Source organism: Apaloderma vittatum, unplaced genomic scaffold (genome assembly GCF_000703405.1).
Source record: "Apaloderma vittatum isolate BGI_N311 unplaced genomic scaffold, ASM70340v1 scaffold39827, whole genome shotgun sequence".
Classification (NCBI taxonomy): domain Eukaryota; kingdom Metazoa; phylum Chordata; class Aves; order Trogoniformes; family Trogonidae; genus Apaloderma; species Apaloderma vittatum.
Window position 1 is genome coordinate 22,305 of NW_009727462.1, and position 22,462 is coordinate 44,766.

Here is a 22,462-nt window from a genome sequence, read left to right on the forward strand (position 1 = left end):
AGCTTCTTTAGCTCAGAATCTGGGCGGCCTCTCGCACATCCCATCCTGTGACTAGACTACATGGATATAAACCATAAGCAAAGGCAAACTTCATCCCACAAAGTCTTGATGCCCTCGTAACAAGCTGTCTGTTGCATTTTGGTGATCTGGTGCTTCAGAGTGCAGTGGTAACCACGTGGAGAGGCACTGGATGGGAATTCCCTCAGCACAGCTTCTCTTTATCACTTCTCCCAAAACCTGGGTGCTGTGCTGCACCTTTCCAAAAGCTGCAGAGCAGACCAAGATACAACTCTGTACGGGCTGAGCCTTTGCTGCAGTGAGACATCCCCTGAAGCTGCAGTCTGGATGCACACGCTGGCAAGAGGTGGAGACAGGACAGCAGCGTTTACCTGGGTATCAGTCGGCCTGGTTGCAGCATTACACTCGTTATCGTCCACCACCGACATGTAGGTGCCCACGACACACTTCACCGCTCTCATCTGGTAGCCCTGGCCACAGGTCACTGTGCACTGGGAGAGGACAAAAGGGAGAAAGAAGCACTGGGTCTGAGTAGCTGCTTTGGTTAGCAAGTATTAATCAGCCCAGCCTGTGTTTGGGCACGTAGCATGAGCAGCAGAAATAAAACCCAGCTTCCCTTCTGGTTTCTCTCCACTTCAGCTTTAAATTAGGTCAAATTTTTAACTCGCTGTGCCCACTCCAGCCTCGCACGCTTCGCTGGTTTCCTCGGGAACGAAGGTGTGAGCGTTTAAATGATTTACTTTGCTGCATACATAAATCATGGTCTGGTAGAACCTGCATCATATCCTTCTTTAAAACTGGTTAGTTCAGCCCCGTGGTAGCAGAAGTGGGTAATGAATAATCTTGCTGATGGGAAATAAGTCTGACTGGGACAACTGGTCTGGGTTTGCTGCTGTTTTCTTAAGTCAAGAGCTAACAGCTTTGTGGAAAAGGAGATGCCAGAACACTCTGGGAGAAATAAGCAACTCGTATTTTAACAGGAAAAAAATCCTCATCAACCCAGAAACTGGAAAACATTAGAAGTAACAAAAAGTTATTTACTGGGATCAGCTTTTCTGTGAAAATTAGGCCATGTATTTACGTGCCTAAATATGGATTTAGTAGCGTAACCTTGGAAACCCTTTTCTGAAAATCACAGCCAATTTGGTATGACACAGATTAAATTTAGCACAAAGGGCAGGTACTGTTATTGTTGCCCATCCACTGAACCCAAGCAAACTGAGGGCTGCTTTGCTGTGCAAATCAATTAACACAGCTATGTCGCTGAATTTGGAAGAAAGGATAGCACCCAGCCTTGGCCACCGGCACCCAGATCCCACCGGCCAGGAGCACCATGGTACCTGGCCCCAGGGTCCCACTTGCCACGAAGCAACACGTCTGCACTGACTCCGGCTTCGTTTCGGGATTGCAAAACCGGTCGTTTAATCGATCTTCTCCAAACTGGCACCACGTCTGGCGATGTTTGTGCCCCTTCCCACAGGTGACCAAACACTGCGAAGAGTAAAGGGCAAACTTGGGTAGTGCTGAGGATGTGCTGCCAGCTCAGCACTTGCCCCGGTGCTGAAAACAAACCTGGAGTCCCGCTGCAACCGCTGCTGAGAGGTGGCTCGTTAGCTAACGACTGCGTGTGCTGGAAAACACGTGAGTGTCTTGCAACAAATTGGTCCAGAGCAGAAGCTGGAGCATGGAGAGCCCAGCTGGGCTAGGACCCTCCAGCATAGGCAAAGCAAGCCCATGAACGCTCCTGACTTCCAGCAGCTGGGAGCTGCAGGGCAAAGCCACAGCACTGCCCGGCTGTGCTTCTGCACTGGGTGCCAGGGCGTTGTAGAAAACTTGCTCGGCCTGAGTGTGTGCAATAACGATCTTGGCTCCTGCGAGCACCTCTTCCACTGCCCCAGCACGGCTTGGGCGGCCAGAAGCTCAGTCCAGAACATTTCCCAAAGAACAATCCCTCTTCCCACTTAATTGCCTTCATCATTTCCTAAAGAATGTGATTCACAGAAACTAGAGCCATTTGGCCACGAAGGTGGGCAAGCACCTTCCAAAGACTGTTCTCCAGCATCTCCAGTCCTGCTGCAGGGAAAAGCCTATCAAGATACCACCAGCCCCTCAGTGTAAAGGACCAGCAGGGCGAGCCCACCCTGGTGGCCAGCACCTACCTCGGACCAGTCGCCAGTTTTCCACTGGGGACACAAGAAGTCACTGCATCGCTGCACTGTCAGCTTCTCCTGCTGACTGCACTTGCTGTTGTCCAGGACGTCGTTGTAGGTGCTCACACACATGGCTTGCCGCCGCCGCGTGCCCCCGCCGCAGCTCTTGGAGCACTGGGAAAGAGACACACTGAGTAAATACTTTCTGTCACTCTATTATGAGCCAAGAGCTCATTTATTGCCTTCTCCCTCTTTGCAGTCAGGACTATGAAGAGACTGCAGAAAACCTCCAGAAGAACAATTTATACTTTGAATAAAAGGCTGTTAACTTTATATATTTCTTGAAAAAGCCAATCTTGCTCAGCTTAATAAAATCTCACAGCAATGAGTATCACAAATCCATTCTGGGTTATAACCCCATTATTACTTTTGGAAGTGTTGCCCTTCAGTTCTCCCAAATGGTTGTTGCTCATTCTCACCTCAGGGAAGATTAATTTTCTCTAATCAGCCAGTCCCCCTTCACTGTGCCCTCCCCAGAAAGCCCCAGACTCATAATTCTTTCAGTGCCAGGCCTGCGTTCAAAAATGTTCTTGCTCCTGAAAAAGCTAAAAAGCATAAAGGAAAGAAATTTCAGAGGTCCTCTGATGATGGTAACACGTCGTTTCCAACTCTCTTGGCAGCAGTGCTAGCTCGGATGGGAGAAGATGCCAGCAAGTCTTAGCATCATGAAGACAGACCTTGGGATGTTTAAAAGCATAAATTAATTGCAGTGAAAACCAAGGAGTACTAGGCTGATTCAGACAACAGCGTCCTCCAGAAAAAGCAACAGAAGCAGAATCACTCCGGCCAACTTCTGCGTATATCCCGTCTGCAAACTCAAGAGCCTGACGCGTCCTCGAGCAAGGAGAGGACAGCGTTGGCTGCACCACCGAGCATCCCTTACCTCGGTCCAGGCCGAGTACCGCCACCCTCCCACGTTACAGTCTCCAGTACACTTCTCCCTCGTGCTCGGCTTGGGCTGGCTGCTGCAGAAACGGTCGTCGACCTTCTCTATCTTCCCCTCGAGCCTGCTGTACTTGGAGCAGTAGATCTCCAGGGTGCGGTACCCCAGCCCGCACTGGGCCGTGCACTCGCTCTTCCTCGCAATGTGCCACCTGCGCCGGGGAGAGACACCGTCACCTGTGGGGCTCTGCAGGTAAAGTGCTCGAGGGTGTCTGGCACAAACAAGGAATATACGCTCTTGAACTGGAAGTTTTGGCTCCTTATAATACTTTGTGGCTTCCGAATATCTGAGGCAATTAACCCTGGCATTGCTCCTTGCAGAGAAGGATTTGTCACCGGATCCCTCTTACAGGCAGCAAAGCCACACTGTGACCCTGAGGGACATGCAAGGGAGCAGCAGGGGTAGTTCATGGCCAAGCAAGGAGCAGTGCTTTGAAGGCTTTCCACCCCTTGTTCCCCTGCAGAAGTGCCACCTCAACCTCTAAAAACCGAAAGCCACAGCATCAGAAAGTGCTCTGCACGGGCTTGAAAGGCACTCCGCACGGCAGGATGCCAGCAAAACAGTTTCAGCTTTCCAAAGCGCGAGCGAAGGACTTGCTCCACACACTCGAGCCCCAGAGGTGTCGGCAGGGATTAGAGGTGGTCCCTCCCAACAGACAGACTCCAACGCTTCCCGGGATGGGCAGCAGGGGCTGGTGGCCCTCAAGGATCTACGTGAGGCCACACTCCTGCTTCACATCAGCCCCAGCCATAGCTCTGGCAAGAGATGCTGGACATGAGGCCTGATCCAGGGAGATGCTGGACATCCTGGCATCAACAGGAGCTTTTTGCCCACCCACCCTGCAGAGGCAGCTCTGTAGGAGGAAGCAGCGATGTCCCCTGGGGGTCCTGCAGAGCCCCAGAGCATTGCGAACACTTAGAGGGGAGCATAGAGCCCTGCTCGGAGCCAAGAGAGCAAACTTCAGTACGGCTGAGAGAAGAATAAGATCAAGGGGATTTGGAGTCAATAGCTCCTGAATGGCAGGAGCCCTCACATCCCTGCCTGCTTTTCAAACTCCTCCATTTGCCCTTCTCAAGTTTTCAACCTGTTGCAATGGCAACAGCTGTTACCGCGACAACCTGATCTACAGCCCCTATAGAGCCCCTATACGGCCGGAGGAACCCCTCCTGAATCTGAATTGCTTCACCAGCAGCCATTTAACACCACCGTAGATAAGCTCCAGAAAGGAAAACAGATTGCTTTTTAAAGGGAAATGGGTTGTGATCATTTAGGCCATGCTCCACCAATTCCAGCTCACCCGCAGTTGTCTGGGGACAGCCCCAAACCTGCGCGACACTTAAGTCTATTCTTTACTTTAAGCAAATTATGACAAATCCTAGCCTTAGCTATTCTTTTGTTCTGAGCATATGCTTTTCCCTCTTTGCAGACTGTTTGTAGGATGATGCTGAGCATTTCTGATCCAGGCAGGTGCAAATTCAGGCACTGTATTATATTGCACAGGGAGAATTTTTTTTATAGTTAACACAAGAGGAATGTGAAAACACAGGAGAGTGCCTCTGAAAACACAGCTGGTGGATGTCAATCCCCCGCAGTTGACAAAGAGGTGATTGCTAATCCTTTTGTAGAATCTAATACAGGCTGGTGAGAATTATGATGAGAGGTGGAAGCAAAGAGAAGTAAACAATATATATACGATATAATGTAGATACTCTGCTGAGTAGAGCGCACCTTAATTCACATTCCGTGCTACAAGGCTCGGTGATGGGGTCAGGCTGAGGAATTCGATCACATCGCTGGTCCGACACCGTGAGCTGATCCGACTCTCTCGTACACACAGGTTTCCTTTTCCGTTCTCCTACACAGAAAAAAAATAAAAAGCACATTGTTTGAGTCATATAGGAAAGGAATCAAGTCAGTTTTCTTAACGTTTTTCTGCTTTTACAGTAGCAATTAAGAGACATTTAATTATTCGTTTCAACCTCCTTGAGAAACAGAGAGGGGGTTAACTCGGATGAGATGGACACAAGCAGAGCTGCAGCAGCCTACAAGGATGTGCCCCACAGGGTCAGCACTAGCAGGGGGCAAGGACTGGATGCTGGACCCCAAACCAGGCACCAATGCCTTTTGCAGCCTTAGGAAACTGCATGGAAATCTCTTCTGCACTTGAGCCTCCTCGCCTGCAAGCTGGGGTGTGAGGCTTGCCGGGCTGAGAGGGGCTGTCAGGGTGCCGTGCCCTGAAACCCAGAAGCAACAAGAGCAGTGCTGCACCTACGCAGCCCAGGGAAAGAAAAAAATCACACCCATAACGTGAGAATCTCAAGGAAATCAAGTGGAGAAGGATTTGACAACACTGCTCAGATCCCAGGTGAATCCAGGACAAAACCAAGCCTTCCCAAGAACCCACCTTGGCAGAGCTTACTGCAGGGCTGCCACGGGCCATAGGCATTCCAGTAAAACTGCTGAGGTTTGTCCTCAATGGGGATATTAAACGTGTAACGAACGTCAGGATTGTACAAATTGCCCACTGATAAAACCTGAGAGGAGAAAAAGATGAAGCAGAGTAAACCAACTGACTTCACTGCCCACAGTTTTCAGTCCAGTAATGCTGGGCAGACTTTTCCACACGCACAACATATACTTCACCTGAAGCGTTATTTCTTGCTCAATCCGATCTGTAGAATTAATCCTTTCAATAGTATTATCCGATCCGCTGTATTCGATCACAGCATTCCCAACTTTGATTTCCCTTTTAAACATACTGACGACAAAGTCTCCATTTAATATAAAGTCTCCTTGACTGTTAGATAAGGCTGCATAGGTGCAAAAAACAAGAACTAAAGACGCAGAATTAACTCATATGTACATAACAACGTGGGTCATGCGCTCTCAGTGCTCCTTTGCATTGGGATGGGAGGAAAAGCCCACTGGCACTCTCAGACATTCGGGTGCAAAGAGAGCAACGGAGCTCTTTACAGACGTTGTGCTTTCTCCTTTTGCTGCTCCAGAGTCTCAGTAAAATGCAGGCTGGACGCCTGAAGTTGTTGCTAAATAGTTCACCCATATCCCAGGGCAGAGAGACGCGCAAAAGGCACGCCAGGCCGGCTGACATACGCAGCACACACGGTCTGTAGCCCTTGTACACCACAGGAATAATCCTGCTCAAGCCCTGCGGATAGGGTGGCTTCCCTGTTGCTTCCAGGTGTGTTCTTGGGGTATATGTATGTACCCTAATTGCCCAAACGTCATTTTCCAGTAGATAATTGCAGGGAGTTTGGTCAGTATCTCCCCCCCTCCTCCCTCTCCCCTCCTGTACTTTTTATTATTCCAAATCTTAAGGTATGTGAAAACACTGATGGCTTAAATCCTAAACGCTTTATAAAAGGCACAGTTTCCTGAAAAAGCAGTCTGCTGCACAACTTCACACTAATGCGATTATGTAGCTAATTTCCTAAGTTAGTTTCCCCACCATTTCACCCATCACAGCTACATTACTACAAAGCCTCCGTACCGAAAAATCTAAACTTAACACCAAAGCACCAAAGGGAAGGTTTTTGCACCGAATGAGGAGAGATTATGAAGCAAAACGCTGCTCAATAGCAAAAAGACATAGATGGAGAAAGCCTCACTAAGCAGATGCTATACTTGACCAAATTCCACACTTTGCAGGCTTTAATGACATTAGGCAGTAGTAAAACTCATTTAAGGATTCCTTCCCATTTATTGTATCTCCTACAACAGTAAGTACACGTCTTGGACCTGATGACAACATCAAATTCCTCCTAAATTGTTAAGCAACTACAAGGTTCAGAGTACTGAGGGCCCAAGATTTCACACTCAGTGAGCTGCAAAATAAGTGGACACATGCACACTTCTCATTTGCTTCTAGTCAGGTCTAATGTGAAGAGATGCTTTCCCAGCGATATTAAAGCAACATTAAAGAAGATTTGACTTCATTGCTTCCCAAGAAGATTAACGGCCCTCCAAGAAGAGCTGAGAAGTTCTTTGGGGCTCCTTCTGGGGTGAACCAGTTTGAACAGGCACAACATGGGGTGGATTGTTTCTCTAGAAAAGAGGAATAATGAAATGTACCTCCCTTTCTTCAGGATGGAAAACAACCACACCTCAGTAAGGTTTTCTTGGTGCTGATGCGCATTCATGCTGCACCATCTCATTTCATGGCTGTGAATGGGCAGAAATGACGCAAGGCGGGCAGGGAAAGCCAGCCTTGCATGACCCCACCCGGGAATGAGGACAGGGAGGACTCGCTCAGCTTTTTGGTTGAATGAAGGGTCCAGCCACATGGAAGGCACTTCAGAGGGACAGCCAAAGCTGTCAGCATCGTTTCCCTTTGGCACAAGATGGTCTCTACTCATCTCTCAAGTGAGCTCCTTTCCTTTCAAGGGCTAGGAATCACCAGCCTAGTCCCATTTTTAACAGAGCCAATTACAGCAAGCACTTGGGCTAAGCCCCTGGAAAAACACGGGGATTTTGAGAGATGAAATGAGATGAAGTGCCCCGCTCAGAGATGTAAACGCTGGAGCACAGGGGATGCAAAAGAGGAGGAAGAGAGCTGGGAGAGCAGCCATCTCCCTGGGACAGCAAGGGGCCACAGCCTAAGCCCCTGTTCCATCAGCAGCCCAAAAAGATTCTGAGGGACCCAAACAGGACTTAACGGCAGAACTAGCCTTTGACTGGCAGATGTCATGTCAGTTGTAATGTGTGTTGCTGTTATCTCTGCTACTGAGCCCAAAAAGACCTCTCTCTGGGGCGAATTACTGATTGGCACAGTGGAGAGAGACACATGGCTGTGCTAAAAGCGCATGTGGGTGCAGCAGGCTGGTCTAACACAGCCCCACAGCCACTTTCATCTGCCCCTAGAGATGCACCCGCAGATTAGAGAAAACAGTGACTATGAATGTCCAAAAGCCAAAGGCCAGGTTATTGTTAGGTTTAAATCAAACCGATTGCTTTGGTGCAGGGTATTCCTTCAGAGTTACATACCGCTGTCAGGCAGGGACAAGAAGGGTTTAGTCTAAGCAAAATCAGAATTGTTATTCTCTGAGGAACAGAAAAGAAGTTCTCTTTGAATTTGTTTGTACACACATCTTTCAGGGTATGGCATATTTACTCTTCAGCCAAGGCACGGCGACAGCAGAGACATGCTAAGTTGTGAGGAGGAGGAGGTTCCAGCAGAACTCAGAAGCATGTTTGGTTCCCAGCTGTGCGCCTCAGCTCCCACCCTCAGCCCAGGCTCAACACTCCTTGTCAGACCCAGAGACACTCTACGGGGGTATTTCTCATAATCTGTGAACCTTCCAAACTTTGCATCACGGCGTGAACGAAACGAAGGAACAAGATAAGGCTGAATGTCTGGCAAATGCACGAAATAAATTCTTGGTGAGAAAACATCTTCCTTAAACAAATTCTTCCTCCCTAGCAGAGAGAAGCCAGTAGATATATATCACCACAACCAGACAATAAAGCAAGTTTCTGGACTCAAACAAGGACTGCAACTCACCCAGGTAGTTGTCATCCTCTGGTTTCCCTGAGTAACTGTGCTGACGCACATCAATATTAGTTGCACCAGCTGGGATGCGAACCACAACGTTATAGCCTAGAAAAGATTTAACAGAAAGTCAAGGCTATTACACAGACATTTCATTCGGTTTTTACGGGGGGAAGGGAAATGAGCAAAAATCCCTCACATTACACAAGTCAATACTTTTCATTTAGGGATAGCGTAAGTAGTTATAAAATGGAATATGCTATAGCTAGAAGGATTTTGCATTTTACATCAGTGTTTTTGTAGATTAAGTATGGTAATGGCTTTTATAGATGCACATTTTTCACTATAAAGTTTTTAGCAACAGATTCTTACCATAATGCACCGTATTAAACGTGCCTGCAACAGTTTTGCATGAAGAATTATCCCCACCACAAACACCACATTTATCTCTCCTTGCTTTTGAATTCAGCACATGATCGCATCCAGCTTGCTTTGAGACAAAAATGGAAAAAAATAGATTGAGCAAATACAGGCTAGAACAGCATTTACAAACCTCCCAATTAAGGCTCACGAAAGCTACGCATGCAAAAGGCTGTCGTGAGAGAAATTGGTTTGCTTCCTCATATATTTCTGCTGATTTACAGCGTGGCCACCCCACACAAAAAGCAAAAATCAGAACTGCTGCTTGCACAGGGTGACGCCTTCGCTAGAGAAAAACTCTTGCACCAGTTGTTCCCATAGAGAAAAGTGTGAAAAATAATTGTGAATGGAAACATCAAGTGCCGTGAGGTCTGACTGGGAAGAACTGAGGCAGAGCACAGAAGAAAGCAATCGTTTGGATTCAAGCTCGGGCCTCCAAAGCCCTCAGTAACTCAGGGCAGATGTACAGACATGCTCCACACTTGGCTCTGCTGCAGACCTGGAGGTTGGCACAAGCTTCAGACCAGAGCCTGAGGATGCTGCCCTGGGGCAGAAAGGTCACACCAACAGCCAGGTCGAGCAAGAACAAAACTGCAATCGCCCTCGCTAAAGAAAATGGAAAAATATCTACCCGGCAGAGACCCTGCACGCAGATGTCATTGGTGTCGGGGCCGCAGGGCGTCCCGTCGATGACGCGATCCCGCAGCTGGTAATACGCCGTGTTCCCCGCCACTCGGCAGAACAACTTGCACCGATCCTTCATCAGGACTGGGGACGGGAGGGAGGAAAACCACGTTATCCGAATGCCATCACCCTGATGCGGCGACGCGGGAGAGGCAGTATGTGCATCGCCCGCCCCTCTCTGCCACTTACTGCCGCTGTATTTGGGGACCCAGCGCACGTTGGTGGGCAGCCCGTTGATGTTGAAGTGTTTGCCATCGAAGTCGGCGCACTGCTCATCCCGGAAATCCTTCTTCAGCTTTGAGCACGGCTCGGTGTTGCAGGATTTAAACTTCATGCGACGACCCACGCAGTACTTCCCACCATTTTTAGGCCTGCAGAAACAAGAAAGAGAAGCCTGCTGGGGTCGGGCTGGAAATGAGATGCAACTGCAATTCTGCAACCTGTTCATCATAGTCAGTATTTACAACACCATTTTCATGTCTGTGTCTATGCATGTCTTTTAATTAACACCCCTGGCTGACAAGCAGGAAAGGTTATACATGTATCTATTAAAAAGATCAAAAAAGGGAATATTTGCTCTCTGATGAACGCACAGGTAGTGAGAGAAGCCAGAGAGGAAAAGCAACATCTTCCTCCCCATCTGAGGATTTAGGTTCCACGGAGAGAACCCATATGGATTTGGTGGCTAAGAGTTGGCATCTGATCTAGTGGGTTGCAAACAACGAAGCATCATGGCAGAAAGGAGAAGAGGCTTCCCTGAGGAGGCTGAAAGGCCAGGCAGCACTGAGTCCTTCAGGATTTCTGGCCTGAAATGGCAGAAATGGTAATGCTAGACACCTTTAAACCACTTTATGTCCATGCATTCCAGAAAGCACCAAAGCCAATAAATAGTTCACCACCATTTTATAGTAGGATGACTCTGGTATAAACTGAGGATAACACCAAGCCAGTGGATAAACCTAGAAGAAATTATCATTTTGAATTTCCCGACTCGAATTCAGCGCTGTAGTCACAAAAGTATTTTTGTTCTCGTTTTAGATGGAGCCTTTGCCAGATAACAGATCACTCCAAGGACTGAAGAAGCCTCTACTACTCCAGCCACTGTCAGCAGTGGTGCAGGAGTAACCTGCACGTGGAGGGCATTGGAGGAGCCCAGCGGAAGGCACTTTTCTGGTGAGGACTCATATTCAGCTATGGTAATGCTGCAAGCAAAGTACACTTGGGATAAAAGCTATCCTGTTTACTACCTGTTCTAAGGACATTTCTTCCAGGTATTCGGATAAGACTTCATATGCCCATCTATGTGCAGCCTTCTACGTATATAATGAACTGTAATACTGAAATAAAATAGGATGTGTCTTGCTTTAAATGTTCCAAACCGAAATTCCACCATCTCTGCTGCTCTGTCCTGAAACTTCAAATGAAGTTGGGAGGGCATGGTGGAGGCTTCTACAAGCTACCACCATCAATATAATAAAAACTGTAGTACTACTCAAGCAGCTTTGCTTTTCCCTGATGCTACAGAAGGAAAGGTATCATTACAATCTGAACGAAATGTTGCCAGGGTCAACCTGGGCAAAGCTGTAATTATCCAAAAAGGAAAAATTACACCACCTAAGAGCTGCACTAAAGCTACATCTGCTACCCAACGCCTGAAGAGAAAAAAGAGCCTGTACTAGCAAAAAGTGAGATCAGAAAAGCAACTTGCTGATGTCCTGACCCACACCTCCTGCCTTTCAGGGCTTTTCTTCGGGATCAGCTCCAACTTGCCCCGGGAGCAGATGCCCATCGGTGCCCCAGGGATGCTGGCAGAGCACATCTTCCCTTTGAGCCTCCTCAGGAAGGAGGCTGGTTTGCACACTTGGGAGACCCTCTAAAACGCAAACCAATGAGTGATAAAAGGGAATCACTCCTGCCCTTAGCACCGAGATGCCCCCTGCAAACTCTCCACATTGCCCGCAGTCAGCATCTCCTAACGTAACAGACAGAAGCCCCTGGCACATAGAATCATGGAATGGCCTAGGCTGGAAGAGACCCGACAGATCATTTAATCCAACCTCCCTGTCATGGGCAGGGACGCCTCTCAACTAGCTCGGGCAACACATGGGGACATGTACAAGGGTCTTCATAAACATCAAGACAAGAAGCTCCTATAGTTGAACAGGATTTTCTAGTATCTCTTGAGGAACATGCACATCAACCACCTATGAAGCCCAGCAGTGCCTTTTCTCCCATAAACAACAATTCTTCACTCTCACATTTGAAACTATTTGTGATCTGAGCAGCAGAGTTCCTCTGAAATGAACGAGGAGACAGAGACACAGAGCAGCTTGCACTTGGCAGAAGATTTTCTGCCATCGGGGAAGGGCAGGCAGACTTCCAATCATCCCCCACCAGCACCCCACTAGGGATGCTCATGGGTTTGGCAGAAGGAGTTGCCTCCTCCAGCAGCCGCAGCTGAGATGCAGAGCACCGCCAGCTACACGTGTGGGATTTCTCCTGCCAGCATCCTCTCCCTGCTGTGATACAAGCTGCTGTGGTGCAGACCCTCAAGTCCTACCCTAAATGCCAAAGAGTATGATTTGTCCTTAGGTACAGCCCAGAGTAACAGCTGGTAACGTCAGCTCTACCTGCTCCAAGGGCAGCTCTCACATGCCATCTGGAAACTAAACGTGTGTCACTTGCAAAGGTTTCTGGTGTTTGCAATTAAGCAAGTACCAGTGATAAAATGCCCAAACAACCACACAGCACCTGGTGCAGATTCCTTTTTACAGACTGATTTCACACCAGTTCTTACTGGAACAAGTCTAAATCCAGTTACTACCAACCTAGTCTATTCTCCACCTTGGTGTGACAAACAGCTTGAATAAATTTAACTGATTACACTTGGGACTGCTCCAGAGCTGACCTAGCCCCTGCCGATGCATCCCAGACTCCTCCTGCCTCACAGGCACAACAGTGATTGCTGGGGGTTTCCCACCACTGGAGCCCTTTCTGCAATCTATTCTCATGCAGGCACCCCATCTACCTCCAGCTGCAAAGGGACATCTTGACCATCTCTTTACTCAGCACATGGGGAAACTTCTGAGCTGTGGCAGCAGCACACTCCAGACCTTCATGAGCCCGAATCATTCATGGAGGAGTTAACAGGGTTCATCGTTTTCATGTTGAAAGCATTTATACACTGCAGGACTGCTGCAATTTCACAAAGGCTCTAAATTACACAAATCTCTAAACAGGAAACGTATTTTAAAAATTTGCAATCACACCGTTTTTACGGTAACTGCATAGCTTCCAATATAAATCAAGTTAATTAAAATGAAACCTTTGAATATTAAGTTGGGCTCCTGCATGATGTTCTTCACTTTTTTTTTTAAGGGCATGTCTAACAAAATCCAAAAATCCTAACCTGCTGTATAGTTTCCTTTTCTCTAGACATGACCCATGAGATTGAGATAACACTGAACACACAGACACAGCACAAACTGAAGGAGGCTAAAACTTGCCACCACGTTGCAAACCATCAGCTTTGTAACCGTGGCAGTAAATCTTCCCACAGCTAGAGTTTGGGACTGAAGAACACTCACCCTTCTGACATTTCAAAACAGCCCCAAACCACCCTGACAGTTTTAGGGTGTTTCAAAACTGCTTTTCACAGAGTCAGAGTAAACAGAAAGAGCTGACCCTAAGAAATAAGTCACCCTCATAAAACATCGATTTTCAGCGTCACAAAGAAATATGGGATACTTCCCACTATGTAATATTTTTATGGATAATCATCAATAACGTACAACAGAGACGGGATTTCCCTTCTGCCTGAATCACCAATTCGATCGACTAACAGCCAGTGTGTGGACCTGCTTTCAATCTAGGATTGCTCCCCTCACAAGTTCCTGTGCTCACGCCGGCTTCTCCGCATTCCTCCCAGCACACCAGAGATTCTCAGGACCCAGCAGACAGGCCTGGGGAACCATAGGGTCTTATCCCCGCTCCCACCCCAAAAGGTCTCAAATATGCAATGCTTAACGCATCATCTGCCATCGCTAACCTTGAGCGTTTTCACTTGCAGACCCTGATGCTGCGCCCAGCTCTCAGTGGCCGAGGAGCACTGGGTAGAGGCACCTCCTCAAGAAATGCTGTTTTGGGGGTGCTTTGCGTGTGCTCAGCTCCACGGGCGACAGCTTTGCCCAGGGGCACCCAGGCTGCCACAGCAGCAGGCCCCTGGAGAATTAACTGTGGGGCACATCTGGGCATCTGCACGTCTGCCTTCGTGCCTGGGCTCATTGCAGGGACTGTGGAACAATCTAGCGTGCACAGATGGGTTTGAGGTCTCCTCTGCAGCATCCCAGGAAGCCGCGGGACTGGGAACTGGTACGTGTGCTGCCAATGGCCAGCACAGTTATCTATAGATGTGTTTATATGATGAGCTCAGACAGCTTTCAGCACAGGTGGATACTTTCGTGATGGACTAAAATGTAGACGTGATCCAACTCACACCCAGAGATAACTCTCCCCCATCCAGAAGAGGCCATTCCCAAAAACAGGGCTCCTGGTATTGCCATCTTATGAAATATGCCTTTACCTCATAATTCCTCAGCTATGCCTTGCTTTGAAAATCAGTGCTTGCTCCACAGACCTTCTATGTGACGTGCCACAGCCATGGGCTGTGTCTGTACCAGTCAGCCTGGAATTCCCAAGCGGGCAGTCTCGGTGGGAAGAGTCTGGTCTGGTCAGCTAACACATTCCTTCAGTGTACGTCAAAACAGAGCCTGCTGCCATCTCAGAGGCTTACAGCTCTTCCTACAGTCCTGCAAGATACTCGTCCACATAGGTGTCGGAGCACATTACAAACAGAGGCGGGAGCTGCAGTCTTATTTTCTGTACCGTGGTGGAGGGGGGTCTTTTTCAATGCCAGATTTAACACAACATTTTATCGGCATGCAAGATCCCACCCCAGATCCTCATGCAGAGAAAAAGCTTGGAAAAGCTAAACCATCTTTGAATATGAAATACTTACAGAAAACTGTTGGAGACCTTACTTAAAGTATCTGGGTTGGTTTTGCTGCCTTCAAAAATATACAGAGTTCCCTCTCTGTTGTAGAAATATTTCAGAAAGTGGCAGGACAGTACCCAGTAGTGGCTCGTCCACTTGCATCATCTCAGCAGCCCCATGACAACTAGGATGCACACGGCAGGAGCCCACGCTACGATGTCAAATTACAGGGACAAACCACTGGTCAGTGTAAGGCTCTGTGGACGGTGCTGGGACAGACAACTCCTTGCAGAGAGGCCAGCACCAGTTACACAGCCCTCGAAAGCCAGGCTGAAATATAACCACTATTAATGATAAGCGCAGACGACTCCACAGGCAGCTTGGTGCCGAGTGTATTTAGGTGTTTTGCAAATCTCAGACGCAGCAAAACACCTCACGGAATACCAAGATACAAAACACAAGCCATAAGAGAAGATGGAATTTAAAATCCCTTGACTAGCCTTTAGGATAATGGAGATTTTTCTATCACAGAAAGCTATCGGTCTCAACAGAAGCCTCTCCAGAAGACAGGAACACACTTCACTGGCAGCATCAAAAGATGGAAAGATGCGTGGAAAGATCCTTTATTTTTGTGTCTCCATGGCTACCGAAAGACCATATGGCACGTGCTGACTCAGCACAGCAGGAAAAGAACTCTTTTGCACTTGTGTGTCTCTCAGAATCATGTTAATTAACAGGCTGGTGTCCTACTCCCTGGGCCTCAACCCTTTCAACACTTGCCCAGCCACACTGAGCCAGTCTCTCCTGACACTTGTCCGCTGGTGACACAGGTACAAGCTCTCCCTTCTCCCATTAGCAGTGATGAGACTGTCACTGGCGCATCACCAATGGCTATTTTCTTGGCAATAAGCTGTCCAGCACCAACACCAAGAAAGTGGAACGAGCCTGCTCAACCTTTTTAAGAACCCCCCCAGTCCAACCAGCTCTACAGACCCCTCTCCTCTGTGTGCTTCAGTGCCAAATGAGAGCCCAGAAAGCATCCTGCCCACCACTTCTTGCTCTCATGGGCTGAAAGGAGGCAGTTAAACAGAAACCAGCACCGCTCGCAATTTATGGAAACAGGCTGTTTTCATACCAGTTGCTCAATCCATTACTAGTATTTCGCTGGCCAAATATTTGTCTCCTTGAAGCCCACGGCAAAATTCCCTGCCATTTCAAAGGGTGCAGAATTTTGCATTCCAGGCTGACGACAAACATTTTTGAGTGCCACTTTTTAATGGGCCACAGATTTCTGCTGAGGTTTGCCTAGTCTGCACCAGCTGAGATGTAACTGTGTAAAGGATCAGCTGCGAAAGCTGCCAAAAGCTGCAAAACCAGCCAAAGCAGGAGTAAAACGGTAGAAAACTATAGAGGTTTTTGGCCTGCAGGAACAGCTGCAAAAGCAACCAAAGCAGGGGTAAAATGGTGAAAAATGGATAAAATCCATGGCTCCTTCCATTCACTCTGCTTTCTGATCCACAGCTTTGGAGGAAGAAAAACACCTTTGGAGTTGGGCTCCAGCTGTGTCTTCCCAGAAACACAAGAGGCAATAAACCCAAGCAGATATCAGCTTCTTCCTTCTTCCTCTGCTGAAGGGACCCCTTTTTAGTGCATTTTACTCACAAACCAAACCTGTGACTGGCTCCTCCTACGTTCGCCTTGTCCCCACCAGGCAAAGCCACCCATCCCTAGGGCACACATAGGCTGGGGACATCTGGATGCGATTTCAGCCCATTTTGGCAACTCAGCCACAGCTCTTCCCCATTTACCCTCCGTGCCCTTACTCAGGTCTGTTGCACTCCCGGATCGCCGTCTTGATGCCACCACCACAGGTTCTGGAGCAGGTCCCGAAAGGGCTCCACGTACCCCATGCTCCGTCGATCACCGGCGCCTCTCGCTCCTTGGGCACGCACATCCCGAATCGGCAGTGCTACGTAGGGCAGAGAGAAGGGAAAAGGTGGGTTTACATCACATTTTCAGGAGAAGCTGATCAATCCGGATGCCAACAGCCATGCTTATTTATTTCTCCTTGCAAAAGGCAGCATAGATTTTGCAATCAAATGAAATGGAACTTGTTTTTTGCTTCGTCTGGCACCCCCATATTTTTTTACCTCTGCACCCTTAAACAGAGAAGCGAAAGCAAGGTGCTGAGTCTACTGGAGTGATTTATGGGAAGACAACTGAGGACAACAGCAACCACAGAATATTCCTTGTTTACTGGTGCCAAGCAGCACAGCAACACTCGCGGCGTTGGCTTTTCAAAAAAGTTGCTTATCTGATTTTCCTGGAGAGCAGCAGGAACTGCACCATGTCAGCAAGGAGACAGACAGGAGGGGAAAAAAAAAAAAAAAAGAAATGGGGAAAACTCAAACCTCCTCACAGCTGTACAAAGCGGGAAAGGAAACTCCCAAATCCAAAGGGCAAATAAAATAGAAAAATTAATTCCTCAACGCAAAGTGTTTTTTTTTTTCACTCAGCCATAAAGATGGGACTTGCCAAGGCCTGGCCTACACTTTTGTTTTCCAGCTATAACTCTTGTTTTCTTTTGTTTGGAAAACTGGCTTAAGTTCTCTTGGCAAGCCCTCATGCCCCATTTTTATTGTATAAAACTGTATCCCTTTGGGGTATGTTTGCTAGTTTGTCTACACAGGCTTCTGGAGAGGCGAGATGTAGGCAAGAATCACCTTCTGGTCGCACCAGAGTAGATGGAAAAGTGTCCCCAAGGCCCTCTCACTGAACAGCGCTTGCTAAAGCAGATTTAAACCCAGAGATGCACTCATCTGCTGGCAGATGCCTAAATCTTTCCAATTACAGGAAGCCCAAACATTGCTGATTGCTCACAAATTAGAAGTTACAGGCTTAAAGAAGAAAACACGTAGCGGCATCATTAAAACATTCCCTCGTAATATTTCTCGCCACCTGAGTTGTTGTTCAGGCAGGGAAACACCTGATGATCTTTATGAGAACAGGGTTGAAGTTATTGATATATTGTGTTTTTCCAGTCCTCTAACAGCGGAACATGGTTGTGTCCAAACACACCAAGAGCTCAGTTTCCTTTTTTAGACATCCTTATGAACCCCCTTAGAGAAAGCTCTCTAGGAAAGCATAGCAAACTCAAGCTATCAGGGGGGTTGTGCATCCAGCCCCCAGGACACTGGCTCGGCAGCAAGTTAACACCCTTTGCCCGTGATGGCCAGTCTGTCACGCTGCTTTGCTGATGAAGAAAGCTGATGTCGGGTGCATTTGGCTACGGGCATGGTTTGCAGGACGGCAGAACTCATAGCCTGGGCTCTAAATGTGGTGCTTGCTCAGAGACGTGCATAGTCTCCAGGCTGCAACATGCCCTCGATTTGCTTTCGTCCGAGGTTTTGATTCCCCAGATAGAAACTGGCTGGAAAATATCTGCTACAGTAAAGGACGGGAATAAAACAAGTTGAAATGCCTGCTTTTTTTTTTTTTTCTGCAGGACAAACCTTTACAACGCACAACCCCCCCGACATTTAGAGGGTTGAAAAACTACGGGATGGGGACCCCTAATGCCAGTCCTGTACAGGAACAAAGAGGTCTGATAGCTATGATCAACAGGCAAAAAAATACACGACATCAATCGAACAGTGTCGTCCCAGCGGAGAACTTCATGCAGCAATGCTGCTGTTCACAGCTAAATATATAACCAGAGTCACGCTTGGCACCGCTGACCCCGGGATGGCTGAATAGCTAACTAGTCAATGTACAGAGCTAACAGACTGTGACGTGACCTATATGTCTCCCATCCTATGGTTGAGAATTAACCAGGAAACCACCTAGATCCCTTGATTTTATTAAGAACTGGGGGGTTGGAGATGATGGCAAATCAAAGGCTGGGGGGGAAGCAACTGTTTTAAATAAAGAGCAAGATTATCTTATGGAAATGCAGTTGTGTTCCTTGGAACCATCCTGTGAATAGTCTGGCTGTGCAACTTTTGTGCCTTTTCTATTTTAAAAGTAATTTCTACGTTGAGTTACAGCAGAAAAACCAAAAACGCTACCAGGGATCTCTTTGCTATGAGCTCACAGACCAGAGAACAAACATAATAAAAGAGTTTTTGTCTGGAGCAAATTCAGAATAACTTGGGACACACAGTTGAGCAAGAGAGCAATGGCAGGGATGGGAGACACTACAACAGACTTTCCTTCCCTTTGTCTTGCCTCTGGAGTCCCAGATAATTCACCAAATCCAGCTCCCATCCTTGGGCTGAGTTTGGCTGAATAGATTAGCAGGGGGCACACAAGTGCCGTGAAGCTTCATGCATAACATATACGCTACCTGCTGCCATGCGGCAGGAGAGAGAAGCGATTACTATTCGTCTACTCTCCTTTTACCATTCTTTAAACAACCCTGAAAACCACAAGAGATAGAGGCCCAAGTTTACGACACTCTTTATTTTCTTTCAGTGATTTCTTTCCACCCGATGTTTCACGCTGGTGCCGCGAAACACTTTTGCCATCATGGCTGGTGCTCACCCAGCAAGGGCCAAACTCCAGGCTGGGCTCATTACTCGGTTTACCGGTATCAGTTTCACTGTCCTCACATGCAAAATATGCATAGGCTAATACTCTCATGTTGTTTTAGCGTCCTTGATTTAAAAATAAATTTAGAGCCTAGTTAAATCTACATCCCAGCAGTTTTAGCTAGATTTTTTTTTTTTAAGCTATTCAGGCTCCCTCATTTCCAAAGATATCTCCACGAAAAAAATAGCATGGTATTTTCTCCATCTGCCAGCCCATATATTACAGGTTTTAAACATGCAGACTTAAGGCAAGGCATTAGGCAGCAAGCAGCAGTTTGATGAGGCTCCTGGCCACAGCAAAGCACCAAAAATGTGATTATTCCAACAAAAGGCACTCCAGACATGCACCCCAGCACTTCACACAAGCCCAAGTAAACACACTGAGGAAGGGAGAGTTTATAATCATCCAAACCTAAACTTTGAATTAAGACCAGCACAGAGATACAAGATTTACTCTGTAAAGGCTTTTTGTGAGAATACATTCAAATGCCTGAACACGAGTGGACTGCATTAGCTTTTCCTAAGTGCTCATCTGCTCCCAGAGGAGAAGTTCAGGTCACACTTGTCCAATTTGTCAAAATTTGTCAGACTGTCTAAATTTGTGGACTGGAATGCTTTTGCTTACACGGTCTTTATTGTTGTGCATCACTCTGGTCATGTCCAAGGGCAATGGCAGGTTTTTTTTGGAACAAAACTGCAGCCCAGGTTTGTGGAATTTCAAGAAAATAGTTATTTCTGAGCTTCCAGTCGTGTGCAGTGCCCAATCTCACCAAGGGAGAAGTTGAGGACACGAGATCTCAAATCAGAGGGACTCATCAGATGCCTAAGTTTTATTGTGAGTCTCAAAAAAAAGGGAGGATTTTACACAAAACCATTAAATATTGGTGCACCACTGGCTCCAAGGAATAGTACAAGAATAGGATTTCCAACCACATCTCTAAAGCATATTCTCAACAACAAAAACAATCGTGTTGACTGCACTTCTCCCTAAGAAACAAAGGCAAATTGATACATTATGCCCATTGCCTTGAAGGAAATCAGTCAAGTGTCATTGAACAACTAACTTTTCAGACACGTGCAACAGAAGATTAATTACCAAGGAGATCCACAGCCTATAGGAAAATTGTATCTAAAACTAGCTACTTTTATTAAAATACATTTTGAAGACCACCAAAATAAAATGTTCACTCTTTCTAAAGAAAACTTTAACTGTTGATCACTAATAGCCAGAAAATCAAATTTTTAAGCTATACCTTGTAGAATAACATCACACTTTTTCACTAGTTCCAGACAGATACAAATGACGAAAACTAGTTGACATTTTTCTTCCAAAGCTTCAGTATCTCAATAAAAGAAAAAGAAAAATCCTCTCAACTATTTTTTTCCAGATCTGGACAACTGGAAGCTAAATACTTATTCTAGAAACCACAATGCTAGCTAGAAATTAACACTGCGTATGGAAATTGAAAGTTTCTGTGAATTACTGCCAAAAATGTTCCATAAAGAAAATGTCAACCAGTTCTATATTTTACTCTGAAGTTGTCAAGATGAGAAGCCAGTTGGCAAGTTTATGTTACACAAAATTGCTAATTGCTCACGTCACACAGGAAATTTCTAATAAAAGCCTAGGGGAGCTTTGCAAAAGTTTTGCTCATGAGTTCACTCAAGGGCATTAATTTACAAAGATAATCGCTGCAGAAGGAAAACCTGCTTTAAACAACATTCTGCCAAGCAGTCGATTTTAATCACATTATCTGGGGCAGTGCTGACCCACGCACACCAGGCTTAAAACGCAGAGAGAGCTGCTTTGGGCTTCCACCCTTGCAGTCAGAAGCTGTGCCCCATACAACTGGCCATTGGGATGGGATGATTGCAACCGACACGCTTCAGCCTGAGCTCTAGGAAACAAAACACCAGGTATTGTTACAGACCTTTCCAGGCTCACATTCTGTCCCATCAGCCCAAGGAGTGTGTTGGGTACGACATCCCTTGTGTGCGCCGTCGATGTTAATACACCACAGTCGCCGACATTGCATCTGCTTAAGTTATTGCAAAGATCAAAATATTAAATAAATACATGCCAAGTACCTTATCAGACAGATGATACTTTATGAAATTACCCCTCTAAGATTTATCACTAACTCACGAATAGCGGCTTGTGAGCCTCCCATTCATCCAACCCCGGGGGGCCTTATTTTGCCCTGTCAACACCACGAAGACCAAGGTGTGGGATTTCACTTACCATATATGGGCACACTTGAGATCCGGGTCCAAAAATTAACTCACATTGTTTGTTGACATCATAAATCAGCCCCGGGAGCTGCTGAGGCAACGTGTAAGTTCTTGATGAAGGTTCATCAAGCAAACACTCCCCATAACCAGTGCTACAACAGAAAGAGAAACACGGTGTTAAAAGAAACACGGTGAGACTAGAACCCGTTGGGGTGTTTAGGTGGATTAGCCTTAGGGCAGACGCACACCGTATCTGCCCTATTTAACAAGAACTACAACAGCTACTGCAGACTCCAGCACAGGAGGGTGCATTATGCATTCACCATGCGCTGCGATAGCGACCATCCACGCAGTCAGCCACCCTGGAAAAAGCATTTCTGAGCTGCTCAACCTGCATCTAACTGCTGAGCAAACGCTGCTCCATATTTAGAAAGAAAACCATTGATTAGCAGAAGAATTGCCTGAGAAAGTGAGTTCCTGGATTTGTCAGAACACCGTCGTGGCTCTCGTGCTGTTCCTTAACCCAACACACGGGAAGGCATCACAGCAAAACGTGTGATCGCTGTGCATCAAACTGACCCGTGGGCTCCTGGAACAGTGTTCCCATCCTGCTCTAGTGCCAAGGATTTACAGTGACCTGCGGAGCAGAAAGGCAGATTCAACCTGCCTCCTAAAACATGGCTTCGTTTCTGGGCCACAGGGCTTGGAAAACTCACTCTTCAGGTCCAAGGAGAACACATGTTCCTTAAAAGCAATATCCATAGGGGAAGACTTATTCTTCCCCATAGAGAGGCCAGTCCTTGCCAGCTTATCATGAGTCTGAACTGGCAGGGATTGGATGCCTTCCTGCCCCAACGACAGGGAGAC

The 22,462-nt window shown here is 47.1% G+C and overlaps 1 protein-coding gene across 1 annotated transcript in view; it reads right to left on the minus strand.

Annotated features, from left to right (window-relative positions):
• The window catches only part of LOC104277122 (A disintegrin and metalloproteinase with thrombospondin motifs 9-like), a gene marked incomplete at both ends in the record, with an annotated part of 57,527 nt that overhangs the window by 17,967 nt on the left and 17,098 nt on the right, over positions 1-22,462 (minus strand). Inside the window, 15 exon segments of the mRNA XM_009873672.1 lie at positions 390-509; positions 1,359-1,389; positions 1,391-1,509; positions 2,178-2,342; positions 3,112-3,322; positions 4,900-5,026; positions 5,576-5,705; positions 5,815-5,981; positions 8,690-8,785; positions 9,050-9,167; positions 9,729-9,865; positions 9,971-10,152; positions 16,598-16,743; positions 21,295-21,399; positions 21,606-21,747. Of these exon segments, the coding sequence (XP_009871974.1) occupies positions 390-509; positions 1,359-1,389; positions 1,391-1,509; positions 2,178-2,342; positions 3,112-3,322; positions 4,900-5,026; positions 5,576-5,705; positions 5,815-5,981; positions 8,690-8,785; positions 9,050-9,167; positions 9,729-9,865; positions 9,971-10,152; positions 16,598-16,743; positions 21,295-21,399; positions 21,606-21,747 (1,996 nt within the window).